The sequence below is a fragment of the Urocitellus parryii genome, chromosome 1 (assembly GCF_045843805.1).
Source record: "Urocitellus parryii isolate mUroPar1 chromosome 1, mUroPar1.hap1, whole genome shotgun sequence".
NCBI lineage: Eukaryota > Metazoa > Chordata > Mammalia > Rodentia > Sciuridae > Urocitellus > Urocitellus parryii.
In genome coordinates this window covers 161,120,015-161,134,285 of record NC_135531.1, presented here as the reverse complement: position 1 = coordinate 161,134,285, position 14,271 = coordinate 161,120,015, and the positions used below count along the sequence as shown (strand labels likewise).

The following is a 14,271-nucleotide window of genomic DNA, read 5'->3' as shown; positions in this document are numbered from 1 at the left end:
TGGGTGTCTGGGAAGATAAAGAGAGAAGAGAGAGGAAGGAAAAAAAAAAAAAGAACATGATGAATACAATTGCTGGGGGCTGGGGTTGTTGCTCAGTCATAGAGCACTTTTCAAGCATGTGTTAAAAAACATCCATTGACAATAACAATTATTTGAAAAAAATGAAATTACTTTACATATTCTTGTTCAAAGTATTTTTTTTTTTGTATTTGGCAATTGCTTTCCCTGGAGAGGAAGGTCACTCTTGGTTTTTTGATATGTTTACTCATTTCTGAGCAGAGTGCACCTCCTAGGGCAGGTGTGGAGGTCTGAAGCCCGGGGTCTGGGTGTGACCTGCAAGGCTTGCCCTCAGCTCCCCATCAGACCTCCCTGACCTAATGAGACACCCATGTGGAGCATTTCCAGGGGTTTTCCCCTCTTCTCCTGCATGGCCACCTGTCTGACAGTGCATTCTTTAATATTCTCAGATTTATTTACCTTTAATTTATTCCATATTATTGTGCCATTGTATTCACACTTAATAATGCAAATAATAATTACTTTCTACTTTTTTTAATATATAGGAAACTATTCATAATGGTGGAGAATATATCTTCATGAACACGAAAAAATTGGGCTCATTTGGAAAGCGTCTCAAGAATTCACTTTCCCACCCAGGCTCACAGGTCCAGTGTTGTGAAAACTGAGGTGACCTGACTGCACTTGGACTTCCCTGCAGTCTCCCACTCTCACTGATGCTCCTCAGGACATGCATGCGTGCTGTCTTATGGCCACAGGACCTCAGCCAGACCAGTCCCAGCCCCCACTGAGGCTCTTTCCTCTCCAACTGGGCAGCATAAGGACTTTTCAACTTCTAGGCTCCAGCCCAGCTGGCATTGATTTAAACTTCTACTTTTACCTTATTCTATTCTTATTTCATGTTCAGCACCATGAAGTTGAAGCTTCTTTTGTCCAACACATAATTTACCTTAGTCTTGGTGACACCTTCTATTATATTGATTTCTTATCCACATCACAATCCCACAAACTGAAACTGGCTGTAAACCCTAAAAGAAAGGTTTGACTCATAGTTTCAACACTTTTGCAGCAGCTCAACCAGTTCACTCCTGAGTCACCAGCATCTTCATCTCCTCAGCCCTCTGCAAACTGGGTCCTCCTCAGCACGTTGTCAGGTTAACCACACACACTCTTAGAAAAAAGACCTTCCTTCTCATCCTGCCTGAGCTCCTCTGGAAGTCTGTGTGTCTTCCAGGGCAATAGGTGGGTGGCCAGACTCAGCTAGGTTGCTGTTAATTTGGTGGTGAGTGTGAAGTTTAAGGGGTCAGTCTACCTGCAATCTGTTCCTCCTGACACACACATGACATTCAGCCTGAAGGACCCTCTTGTTCACTGCTGACTTTTTTACTGTGATGTATTAATTTCCTTTTCCCTTTAGTCAATATTGGGCTTTAAAGGAGACTCCACTGGAATCTTTCCTCGGAAAGCTTCATAATCTCTAATTTTTTTTTTCCAATTTTGTTGAGTGTTAGGAATCACCATGATAAACAACCTTTCAGCCCATCAATATATATTCATCACTCCAAGTCACTGGTGCAAATTCCTTGATTTGGGATCTTGTATTATCCATCATTTTACCTTTCAGTAGCAGTGCATGACTTCCTGTGCAATGGTTAATAACCTAGCACCTGGTGGCATTGTTCAGACCACTCACTTAGACTGGCTTTCTTTATGCCCCTGATTTATAGGTGAAGAGCTCCGAAGCAGGCTCAGGCTCTGCCCCTTCTACACTGCTGTAGCACGCACAGTGCAGGGTGGTGTGAGGTCAAGTGCACTTGCAAATCGAGATGTCTTTATAGCAGTACTCGCCCAACAAATATTACTAAGGAAAAAAATATGGTGACAGGTATTTCAGACCTTGAGGATTTGAAAAGAAAAAAATATTGGTATTTTAAAATAAATTGATTACCATTAGAGTACAAATATAATAACAATATCTAAGGTGTAAATATATATATGACAAATTGAGAATGTGATGGGTGATGAGATAATTCCATGTTAAAAACCTAGCAGCTTCTCCCACTTCTATACTGACTTCTGGGCACTTCATGGGTGATTGCTGACCAACCCCAGGCATTTATGACAAATATTAGTTGGAAAATCAACTATCTGTTAGGATTTGGAAGCTGACATAGAATCACTTGTGACTTTTTTTTTCACTTTTTTTATACCAAACCATTTACTGTTTTTGTTTTTGCAACAGAATTTAGTAATTTCTCTAGTAAATATTTTGCATTATATCAACTTATTTGATGTCCTTCTTTGCTTATGTGGTTTAACTACAACTTGAAAACTTCTCTAAATTTAACTTAATTTTCTCATGGGTCAGTCTCCTAGAAAACTTCAGACTATGGATGTGATAGAGTAAATATATGAATCACCACCTAACTTTCATAGGTACTCAGAGTATTCTGAAGATCTCGAAAATAATATTACTTTATGAACCTAGATTTTGAGAAATAAGAAATAGGCTTTAATTTTTGTAGTTTGACCTCCATATTTTTAGAGTGTTCAGAACTACATTCTCTTTTAATGGGTGAAAAATTCTTATTGAAATTCCCTTGGAAAACACAAAAGTTGGGGTCATAAAAAAAAGAAAAAAAAACAAGATCAGATATTTTGAGGCTTCGAAAAATAAGTACAAGGAAATGTTAGCAAATGTTTAATGCCAGAAGAATGTAGAGAGACTGCTCCAAGTGCTTCCCTCTGTAAGTGGGGACAATTTATATTCTATATTCTATAGATATATCAGTAGAAAATACAGCAAATACTACACTGTTTATGAGACTTCTCTTGCCTGTTATTCTTGCAAAATTGACCAGGCATTTCCTGGGAGAAATATGAATGAGATGGAAATTTGGTGAGCAGCATCAAAATGAGGCTCAGATGAGTTTGAACTCTAATTGCCAAGTACTCACTCCTGAGTTTCACCAATTTTCAGCCTGGGAGCAGAACTCTGTCTCTCCTTGGCATCTCCCATCCACTGTGTCTGCAGCCAGGTGGGTCAGTTCAGCTAGCTCTGTACCATGTGGGATTTGGGGAGCTCAGTCATCTCTGCTTTATGTATACCTGGAGCCTGGCTAGTGGGAGCAGGGCCCCTTGGAGCCCAGAGCTCAGCCTGCTGAGACAGCAGGAGGCCTGAGCACATTAACAGGCAGCAGCACCTCCAGAACCCAAGAGAGAGGACCTGGCCATGTGCCAGGGTGGGCATTGGATATCACAGTGGAACTCCTCTGCTGAGCATAGCCCTAAGTCATTTTTGGAAATCAAGTAACACTGAGGAGAGACTGATGGTGCTCACTGTGTGTTTTAGTCTCTGCCCTCCTTTACCTCAGTGTGAGTGTGGGGTGTTTACAAGGGATCAGTTAACAATAAGGGTGGTGGACAACTCTCTCTCACTCACCCACCTGTAAGTGGGAAACCTCTAACAGTATCTACAGGTCAGCAGCATCATTTCTTATCCTTGAGATGAAATCCACATGATATAAAGTTAACATTGGTAACAGTCCATAGTTATCAATTCAGTGTTATATACTATATTTCAAAATTGCACAACATCCAACTATATCTTGTTACCAAATATTTCTATTTCTTCAAATGAACCATCTAATATATTACATATACTATATCTGCTTATCGTTAATTACAGTCACTGGAAACCACTGTGTATAATCTCCAGTTTTTAATTTATATGTCCTAGACTTTTTGTTTGACTAGAATAATTCAATACATGTTGCTTTTATGTTTTAACTCTGCTTGGTTGTTTTCAAAATTATTCCATATTGTAGCGTTTACCACTATTTCATTTCTTTAAGTCAATCGATAAGAGTCCATTATATATATACACCAGCATTAAAAAAATCCATGTCCACTGATAGATGTTTTTCCCTTCGCTCTTTTAACACAATGTGGGATTTGATGGTGATCTTCTATAGGGGCTTCTTTGCATCCTGGGAGAAAGTACACATGAATGTGGTCTATAATCCATCTGATGTGTTGCTGGACTTTTTTGCTAGGTTTTATTGAGAATGTTAGTCTATATTCTGATCAAAGCAATTATTCTGTAATCTTCTTTTCTTGTACTTTGTGGTCGCTCTCTTCTCCAGTGAGGAGGTCCACAGAACAGGGTAGAGGAGAATGTGGCTGTGGAGTCACTATTGAAGACCTCCAGAGACCAAGCAGGAAGCAGGTCTGATTTTATTTGCAGTTACCATGTATATATACTCAGGCAGTAGCCAAGCAGATTACATGCCACCACCAATACAATTTTTGACCAACTGTCCTTGCAGTGACCAATCGAGGAGCAGGCCTTGGAGTAAGAATAGGGACTGCAACACAGGGCCTCATGGCCAGGTCTGTGCCTATGGGTTAAGAGGTTTGCTGCTCACATGCCTAGCATGGGGGATGGTTTGCCACACAGATGCCCTTAACTTATGCCATGTATGCAGAACTCCATTCATTTGACCCCACATTGTGCTGCCACTTTCCATATTGTCTTTAACTACTCATCCCCCACCTTGTACCTGTCCTAAAGGAAAAATAAGGAAGAAAATAAATCGGTGTTGATCCAGAAAAAGAGAGAACAAAGACCCTGTATCTATAGCCATAGGAATGATGGCCACCTTGGTGTTTAGGCCAATAAGCAGGCATGTTACTGCACGGTCCCAGGGGGCTCCAAGGCTAGGGAAGAGTACAATGTAAGTGACTTCATCTGCAGTAGAGACAACATTACTTATTATGTCTATACACCTTATTTGACTTTGAGTCCCATGGACAATGAAAGGAAGGGAAATGTCCAGGAACAGGATTCAGTATTTGACTTGGTCACCATTGTACAGCTAGAGGGTGATCCTACATTACTGAAAATTCAAAAGTTACAAAGGAATCTTTAACCTTTTGTACTTATATTGGTACAGACCAAACTGAGGCCCAGAGCCCAGCACAGGGAAGGAACACTGATTATGATGAGCCACAGAGGGAAGCCTAATGAAGGACTGTCACAGAATGACCCATGAGCATCGTCTCCTTGTCTCATTCATGATCTTCAGCAGACCTTGGGCCAAGGCCAGCAGCCTCCACTCCTTTATGGACATTTCATGTGAGACATAGTGAGCAGGACCTGGCGCTGGTCATCAGAACAATGTAGCTTCTAAAATAAGACCAATCTCAGGTGTACTGGTGATCGGTCTAGCTTTCACAGGTTAACTATAATTTCTAGTATAACCTTCCCTATGTCTAGGAAGAAAGTACAAAATGCAAAAAGCATTATAAAAGAATACTGAGTCAGATGCCTAGAAACAAGTTTAATGAAGAAAGAATGATGTGGATGGATACCTTCTCTTCAATCTGTCAGCAGTGTTCCACAAGTGAGGGATCCCAGGTAAAAACGACTCCTCTGTTTTTATATTTATGAGAAGGAATTATTAAGAAATCAGGAAAGAAAGTTAAGAATAATTAAGAAGAGGAATCTGCTTCTTGGAGCCCCAGAGGGGTCCGGGAGTCATAGTGCTTACCCCCCTGCAGGCCATGGAGGGAGAGGAGCACTATCACCTGCCATGGAATCCTGTCCATCTTGGCCTTGGACTGTCCCTGGACTATTGGAATTGTTTTTCCTCCCATCCCTCAGGACCTCAGAGAGGCCAGCAGCATTGTTCAGGGCAGAGCCAGATGCAGACTCCTCATGAACACAACATTCATCAAACATTCTCCAGAGTGAGGGGCAAGTGAGTTGGGGGCCTGCCCCTCCTAGGCACAATGGCCTCTGTGGAGGTGGGAGGCCTGTGCTTAGGGCTGGAGCAAATCCAGTTGTCCTGTGGGCTTTTTCTTTAGAGGGACGCATTAAGTCTCTAATCTACAGCAAGCACAGTGTGAAAACAGGGTTTTCTGCAGCAGAGGCTGGAGCCATACTGATCCTGGCAGCCAACAGCAGCCCATCTGCTCCATGCATCTCCCTGAGCATGCTCAGAGTCATGTCCACCATGAACCACAGGCATGGTCAGTGGTTTTTGTGTCAAGTTTCTGAGTCCTTGAGAGACCTCCTGGCTGCTCTCCCAAGAGTTTCCATTTGAATTTATACATTTGTACCCTCTCACATGCAGAGGGACACAGAAAAAAAAAAAAACACCTTTTACTCAGAATGGTCTTTATTATTTATATTTGTGCCTGGGATAAAATGTATTACTGCCAAAATGTGGACTTTGTTTCATAGCTCAGCAGGTAGTCTGATATATGGAGTAAGTCTTAATTATGTTACTGCTTTCTCTTTTTCTACAGTTCAACCTAATGTCATTTTATGAAGGATGAATAGAAATAATAGTGTAAATCACAAAATTATTATATTAAAACTTACATGGGTCTTAATTAAGTGATACCAGGGTAGGCAGTGTAACTTGTAAAGCCCAGATTTGAAGACCTTCATCTAATCATAAATCTTAACAGTAAAGTTAGGCAAATTCTGACAGGCAGCTTTATAATTTCCATGAGAACTACTCTCATTGCATTAATGTCCCCACAGCATCCTTTACCTGCTTGTTCCTGAGACTGTTCCACTTGAAAAGGGGGGAAAGGCTGGCAAGGTTGGCACATGCCTGTAATTTCAGTGTGAGGCTGAGGCAGGAGGATCACAAATTCATGGAAAATCTGTGCAACCCAGCATGGACCTGAGCAATTTAGCAAGACCCTGTCTCAAGAATACCAGTGGCAGTATGTCCATAGCACCTAGGGGAGCTGTTCTTGTGCCCCAGGACCTCTGGCAGGATCCAAAGCCAAAGAGTGATAGACATCTTCTAAATGTCCGAAATCTCAATGAAATCCAAACCAAGATTCAGTTAGAATTTCATTCAGTTTGGCATGGTTTACTACAAAGAACTCTAATGTGAGCTCATAAACTGTGGCCTGTCAGTGTATCCTGTGGCAAGCAATGTGGTTTAGAATTTTGAATAATACTTTTGTTTGAATTTCTCTTTCTATTCATTTATATTTTCAAATTTATTAATTATATTTCATCTTATTTTTTGTCTTCCAAATTAATTATTTCTTTTTTAATATTTTGAATTTTGTCTTATTTTACTTAAGATTTTAAGTAGTCTTTTTCAAATTATTAAACATCTGCAGCAGTTTCTACATTTAAGTTATTCTTGACATAATTTTATTTTTTCTGTTTTATTTGAAACCCCCAGTTTGCTGACTTACAATGTTAGCTTCAATTTTTGTTTTATATTTCTCCTTGGATACCTCATACATAATATTTGAGTTCTATTTCACAATAGCATCACCTAATATTACATTTTTCTTTAAAGAAAATTATTTTTATCATCAATTCTGACTGTAATTTTCTATCATGTGAGGCTTTTTCCCCGGGGACTTAAGAACTTAGATCTTTTTGTCCACCCAGGGATGCCAATTGCTGGGTTTTGTTCATGACTAAATCACTCATGGGTCACTCCAGGGGAACTGGGCTAACTGGACTGTTCAAAATAACCACACAAGAGACACAGATACCTTTTCCATTGGGGTTGTGTGACAGCTCCTCTGACTTTAAGGGTCCTCAGAAGGAGAGAGAGAGAGAGAGAGAGAGAGAGAGAGAGAGAGAGAGAGAGAGAGAGAGAGAGAGAGAGAATGCTCTGACCACTTTTATTGAGAAGTAACTATTCAAATGAGGCAAGGGGTCAGGTTTCAGAGGGCTGAGTCTAGCTTCATGATGTCCACTGTCAGCAGGTTGACTGACACCTGGTAGGCCACACACAAGGGCACAATAAGATAAGGGGACACACAAAGGCATTTCCATGGAACACTCTATCCTAAACAGGGCAAGGGGTTATATTACAAAGGAACAGGTTAGCATAGCTCCACCCAATGGGGCTGTAGCAAGACAATGTCCCTAGAACCCAAGAAGGGAGGGGCTGTCTGGTAGGGTTGCTGTCAAAAGCCTCAATCACTCAGCCAGAAAGTGACTCAGTCACATGCAAAGTTGGTCTCCCACAATCATGCTATTGTTGACTTTCTTCTCACATTTCCTTCAACTTTTTTTACATTTGATTTGATTATGATGTTTCCTACACTGAAGTATCTTACACTTAAAAGAAGAATGTTTTTATTCCGAGCCATCAAGGTCTATATTCAGAATATTTTTTGAGATGAGTTTGTGCCTCCTACACCTGCTATGTTATGGATGATTCCCAGGAAAATTGATGGACTCCACCAAAAACTGTTAGAAATAATAAACAAATTCAAGAAGTAATAGGATACAAAATAAATACACAAAACAAGTATCATCTCTACAGAGTAATAGCAAAATTGCTACAAAACAAATCAAGAAGTCAATATATTTTAATGGCTTCAAAAGATATCTAAAAATAAACTTAACTGTCTGCTTATGTTGTCTGGGATGAACCTCTTTGTCTTCATCTTCTACTTTGTCATTAAGCATCCCAACCCTCATATTAAAATGTGTTTCTGTCTGATGTAACTTTTCTTTGAATTGTCCAATCTCTCTGTTTTTAGATTAGGAATAATACTTGCAATTGAGGTCAGACAGGCAACAGAGCTGTTTGGCCTTTTTGGCTTTCTCCTGTCTCTGTTCTGTCTTCACAGCTGTTGCAGGGTGGGTTGCAGCAGGCACTCAGTGAACCTGATGTCATGAGTAATAAACCATGCCCTCTTGCAACCTTTAGAAGACATAATCACTAAGCCAATTGATCAGTGTTCATGGCAATGAATTTAAGCAGTCAAGTGATAACAGTTAAAAAAGTAGGGAATATATTCATTGAAGACAAGGGAAACATTTAATTCATTTTATTTTGTTTTTGTTTTTTCAACTTTGCCACATTTTGGGACTGGCCACTAATTGCTGTGAGGAACAATGCCCTAGAGACAGTTTCTTGTAATCACTTTCTTTCTTTATGGAAAAAAAAAGTTGATGCCCTTTTTCCTCCCAGCTGCTATTGTCTGTGCCCTCCTTGTATTTAAATACAGAGATACTCAGGGCTGAGAAAAGTCCCAAGACAGGTAGGTCTGCAGGTGATGCCCGGCCTGGACCCTGCTTTGCTGAGCTCTGTTGCTGACCTGCTTCCTCACTGGTAAGCTGCTGATTTTGTGAGATAGAAAGTAGATATGAAAATAGAATAAATAAAACTAGAAAAGGCTCAGAAGGCATAAGAGGTCTCAGACTTCAAGGGGATTGAAGCTATGTGCAACTGTGGAGCAGAATATATTAAAAACACACAAATTATCAACCTCAAGAATATCATGTCTGTGTTGTAGACTTTTCATGCTACAGCACACACACACACACACACACACACACACACACACACACTCACACACACACCTGTTTTCACCACTGTTGCAGAAATCTCTTACCATATTTTCATTTCCCACACCACAGAAGTGAACTTAAAACACCTCATATTGAGAGGTGTGAAGTGAGGTGGAGGATTATTTAGTGAAGCATCACTGTCAAGCAAGCCTAGTGATTAACCATCACACATTTCTTCACTTTACATGTGCTCGTAAGAATCACAATCAGTCGTAGTAAAACTATAGCTAGTTAGAATTGAAATGCACATGTTTCTTTATGTAAGATAACTTGATGTAACAGCTGAGGTGTTTTTGAGCCCAAATCTGACAATTCCAGAGGGAGGCAGGAGCAGGGCAGATTCTCCCTCAGCAGATGAGGTAGTTTGGGGCCTTAACCTGGACAATGGTGGCTTTTGGAAAATACCAGTGCAAAATGGCCATTGTTTCAGTGAGATGAAAGAGGGGTCTCAGTGAAGTACTCTGAACATTTAATAAGTTAGGAATTGCATTTACATTTCATTTTCAACATTTCAAAATCCAATTGATGTAAACTTTAGGTGCAGAAAATGATATTAGTAAACAAGGACACAAATATCTTGGTAAAAATTTACCTAAAGTATAAAAAAAAAGGCAATGAATGAAATAGCAATAAACATGAAGAAAGAAAAAAATAACATAGAAGAAGAAAGGATGATAAACAATATTAAATGCTTTTAATTGGGGATTTGTGTTGTTCATATAATAATCCAAGGCTAAGCATGAAGGCTAAAATATCAAATAAGCTAAAGCATATTTAAATATATGTATAAGCTCAAAGGTTAATTCCTATTATCAGGGAATGAGTACTATTAACTTATGTACTCTTTAGAAAAATAAACTACATAAATTTAAATAGAATCATAAATATTTTCTTTTAGTGAGGAAGAATTCCCAGATGATCCAGATTTGTAATGAAAATGTAAATCACATGCCCACTAGGGCCTTACCATCTTAGTTCTGAATTACAGAGAGGAGATACAGAGGTTATTTATTGGTGGTGTGATGAGTTAGGTAAAAATCAGCCCTGCATGTGGGGCAGGGGGAGGGCATCCCCCATCCCTCTGTCATTATAGAGTTTGGAAAGAGATGGGTTGCTCTCATGAAAAATGCACTCCTGGCAAGAATGGAGGAATTATTTACACAGACATTTTTCTCAGTGTTTAGATAAGAAAAAACATGAATAGAAAATACATCCAAAATAGGATTAAAATCATTACACAAAGTCTGGCACTAAGGTCAAGTAGTATGAAGCTCTGAATCACACTCAAGGATTGACACTTATGAAGGTGTTTAAAGACGTGAGGCTGCATGCACAACTGTAATGTTCCTGGACTTGGGATTCTAATCCATATCTGGCATCCTTTATGAAAAACAGTGATGTATATTTACACATCACATCTAATAAAATGTATTATGAAAATAAGAAATCAAACCTCTATAGTAAATATTTTATTGAAGTTACAGTGGGATTACAGTTGATTTTATTGCTTCTTTTAATGATCTTTATTTGTAGTATTCACAAAATTCATTTATAAAGAAAGCATATAATCTTTTATGAATATAATTCAATACAATTTTTTTAAAAGTAAACACATAATATCACTGACCTCAACTTACTTTTTCCTTTTGTATGAAGAACCAGAACCTGTTGGAGTCGTTTCAAAAGTCAAATCCCAGCGCATAACCTGCAAGCTCTAGTCCAGTGCCAGAGTCCAGTGCCAGAGTCAGCATAAGTAAGTGGTCACTTGAGACTCGGGGCATGGGGCACCCGGAGGAGGGGGAACTCCTAACACAACACAGTGCAGGTCAGTCCTGGGACATGGTGGGCGCCCCAGAAGAGGGGCGAGTTCAGCTGCGGGCCTGGGGCCTCTGCTCCTGCCCCCTTGCTCTCCCTGCTGGGCTCTCAGGCTGTGCCCTGCTCAGTGCTTGGCTTCCAGTCCTTATGGCAGCAGCCATCTCTGCTTCTAGCCCCCTTCACCGCCTTCTGCAGTTATGACAGCCAGCACTGTTTGCTTTTGTAGAACACATTGTTTCAAAAAATGGGATGCTTATGATTTATTTGTTCATCAATGTACTTACTTTCTCCATGGACTTCTGAGCTGCACCAAAGCAAGAATTTCATCTCTTGTTCGCAGTATGTCCACCGATCAGAGCAAAGCACCTGGCTCATGAGAATCAATTACTGAAGAACAGTGATAGGTTTCTAGAATGTTCCATAAGATTTTACACTATTTGGCCACATTCAAAAGCTAATTTCCAAATGAACAACTCCAATTCCCTTTCACCTAACACAAGTTTTATGTCCTCTGCCTCTCACGTTCCTGATTTCTTTGGAAGATTTCTACATTTCTGGGAAGACAAAAAAAAAAAAAAATCAGTATTCTGGTGCTAAGTTCTGTGTCCCAGTTAGTTTATTTAACCAATGCTTCTGCCAAACCTTTTCCACCTTGCCAAGTAGAAAATGTTTAAATAATACCAATTTCATAAACGTCTCACTTGGTGCCCCCCTCTTTCTATCCCCATCTCCCCATTCATATTTCTCTCTCTCTCTCTCTCTCTCTCTCTCTCTCTCTCTCTCTCTCTGTTTTGGTACTGGGGATTGTACCCAAGGGCACTTAACCACTGAATCACATACCTAGCCCTTTTTTATTTTTTATTTGGAGACAGGGACTCACTGAGTTGCTTAACCCTCAAGAATTAGCCGAGGCTGGATTTGAACTCACCTGAGATCTGGGATTATAGGCATGTGTCCCTGCACCCGGTCTATCTCTATTTTTCAGGAATGGTAATTTCTTGATATTTATACTTTATTCCTAGTTGGTTTTTGAGGATTACGATGATGGACATATATAGGGTAGAATCAAGCAGCAGTTATAGTGATTTTAGTGATTTTAGTTTCACCAGTTCTGGGAATGACAGCACTTGTTTCTGGAAGGACCCTGTCGCCTCCTGTCTTCTGGAACAGAATTCTCTGCAGCAATGGTTGTTGTAGCCATTCATCAGGTAAGAACAGTGATGGGGTTGCTATGCTTGGTTCTTTAATTTACGTTACTTAAGGCCAAGGAAGTGGTGCCCAACCCACTTTACACTCCTTAAACATTGGTATCTCTTCTATGCCCAGGTACTGCTTTAATCACTCAGAGAACGGTACTGAAGATTACACTGGGGGCACAGGACTATTGGTTCTGGGATAATCTATAGCCCATGCATTTCTATTAATATCACCATATAATGCTAAATAATATCTGCTTCTTTTGGAGGAAAACATAGATAAATGAAAGTTAAACTTTTTCCACTTTTAATTCCATGTATAAACATGGCTAAGTGTATAATCTGGAAGGAGCGTGTAAGTATTCTAAGGTGACCATGTAAGGTTTTCATCTGAGAATGCAGGGGCTTCAGATTTTACAGAACAATTACAAGAGGTGTTGCAAAACCACCTTGGCTTAAACAGACATTTATAAGAAAGTCATTGCATCCAATTATCCTCTCGAAATAAATGGCAGTAGAGTCTTTCTCCAAATTTTATACACAAAATCTTGCTTACCATTATGTTCAAGCCCTGATGCCAAAAACCACAGGGAGGACCAACCAGAGCTTCCCTGTCGGCTTTGTCCTGCTTGGGATCTCTGAGTGGCCTCAGCTGGAAAGGATGCTCTTCTGGGTTGTGATCCTCTTGTTCACCATGACCATCCTCGGGAACTCCAGCATCGTACTGCTGTCCTGCATGGACCCCCATCTCCACACCCCCATGTACTTCTTTCTTGGCAATCTTTCCTTCTTGGATCTCTGCTTAACCACAGCCTCTGTGCCCCAGATGTTGTCCCTCCTGTGGGGGACAGACAAGAGCATCACCTACACAGGGTGTGTCATCCAGCTGAGTGTGTTCCTCTGTGTTGGAGCCACAGAAGGCGTGCTGCTGGTGGAGATGGCCTTTGACCGCTACATTGCTGTCTGCCAGCCCCTGCGCTACACTGTCCTCATGCACCGTCCGCTCTGTTGGAAGCTGGTTTTCCTAGCCTGGCTGTCTGGTCTGATAGTGTCTCTGTTCCAATCTTCCACCACCTTCCAGTTGCCCTTCTGCCCCCATCACCTCCTGGATGGCTTTCTGTGTGAGGTGCCTGTCCTCATGCGCCTCGCCTGTGGAGACACCACTGCCAATGAGTGGCAGATGACCATCACAGCTGTCATCTTCACCATGGTCCCTGTGGGGCTGATCCTGGCTTCCTATGGCTGCATAGCTCAGGCTGTGAGGTGCATGAAGTCAGAGGAAGGAAGGAAGAAAGCCATTTCCACCTGCTCCTCCCACCTCCTCGTGGTCTTCATGTTTTATGGGACAGTGGCCATGGTGTACACTGACCCTAAGAGCAACTTTGCTTCAAAGAATGGCAAGTTTTTCACCTTCTTCTACACTGTGGTCACACCCTTGTTGAACCCTGTTATCTACACCCTGAGGAACCAAGAGGTACAGGATGCATGTCGGAGACAGCTGGGAAAGTGGTTGAGCCCAAGGAAAAGCAAATAGTGGAGGATTTGAATCAAAAAGGAAGCTTTTTATTGACATGCACACAGTCTCCTAAACGGAATCTCTCTCCAAAAGAGGTGTAAACCCTTTTGCAAACATACTATTTATATGTTAAACTACAATTGATCACACCATTTCTGTTTATTGTGACAAAACTGTGGACGTTTAGTAAGAGCTGTTAAGTTTAAGGCTATATATTGTTTGTATTGGGTGCTGTTAATATTGATCTCCTTCTTAAGGTGAGATACTGAAGACTTTAGGGGACAATATAAGTCTATAGGGTAGAAACTGTGCTGCCTCAGAGCCACAGTATGAGAAGCCCCATGAACAACATGAAAAAAAACAAGGGAACA

At 40.7% G+C, this 14,271-nt stretch overlaps 1 protein-coding gene across 1 annotated transcript; it reads left to right on the top strand.

The window, feature by feature from the left end:
• Positions 1-12,958: 12,958 nt before the first annotated feature.
• Positions 12,959-13,918, top strand: LOC144256275 (olfactory receptor 2H1-like). Its single transcript, XM_077801424.1, has one exon. The coding sequence runs from the start codon at positions 12,959-12,961 to the stop codon at positions 13,916-13,918; it is 960 nt and encodes a 319-aa protein (XP_077657550.1).
• The last annotated feature ends 353 nt before the right edge of the window (positions 13,919-14,271 follow it).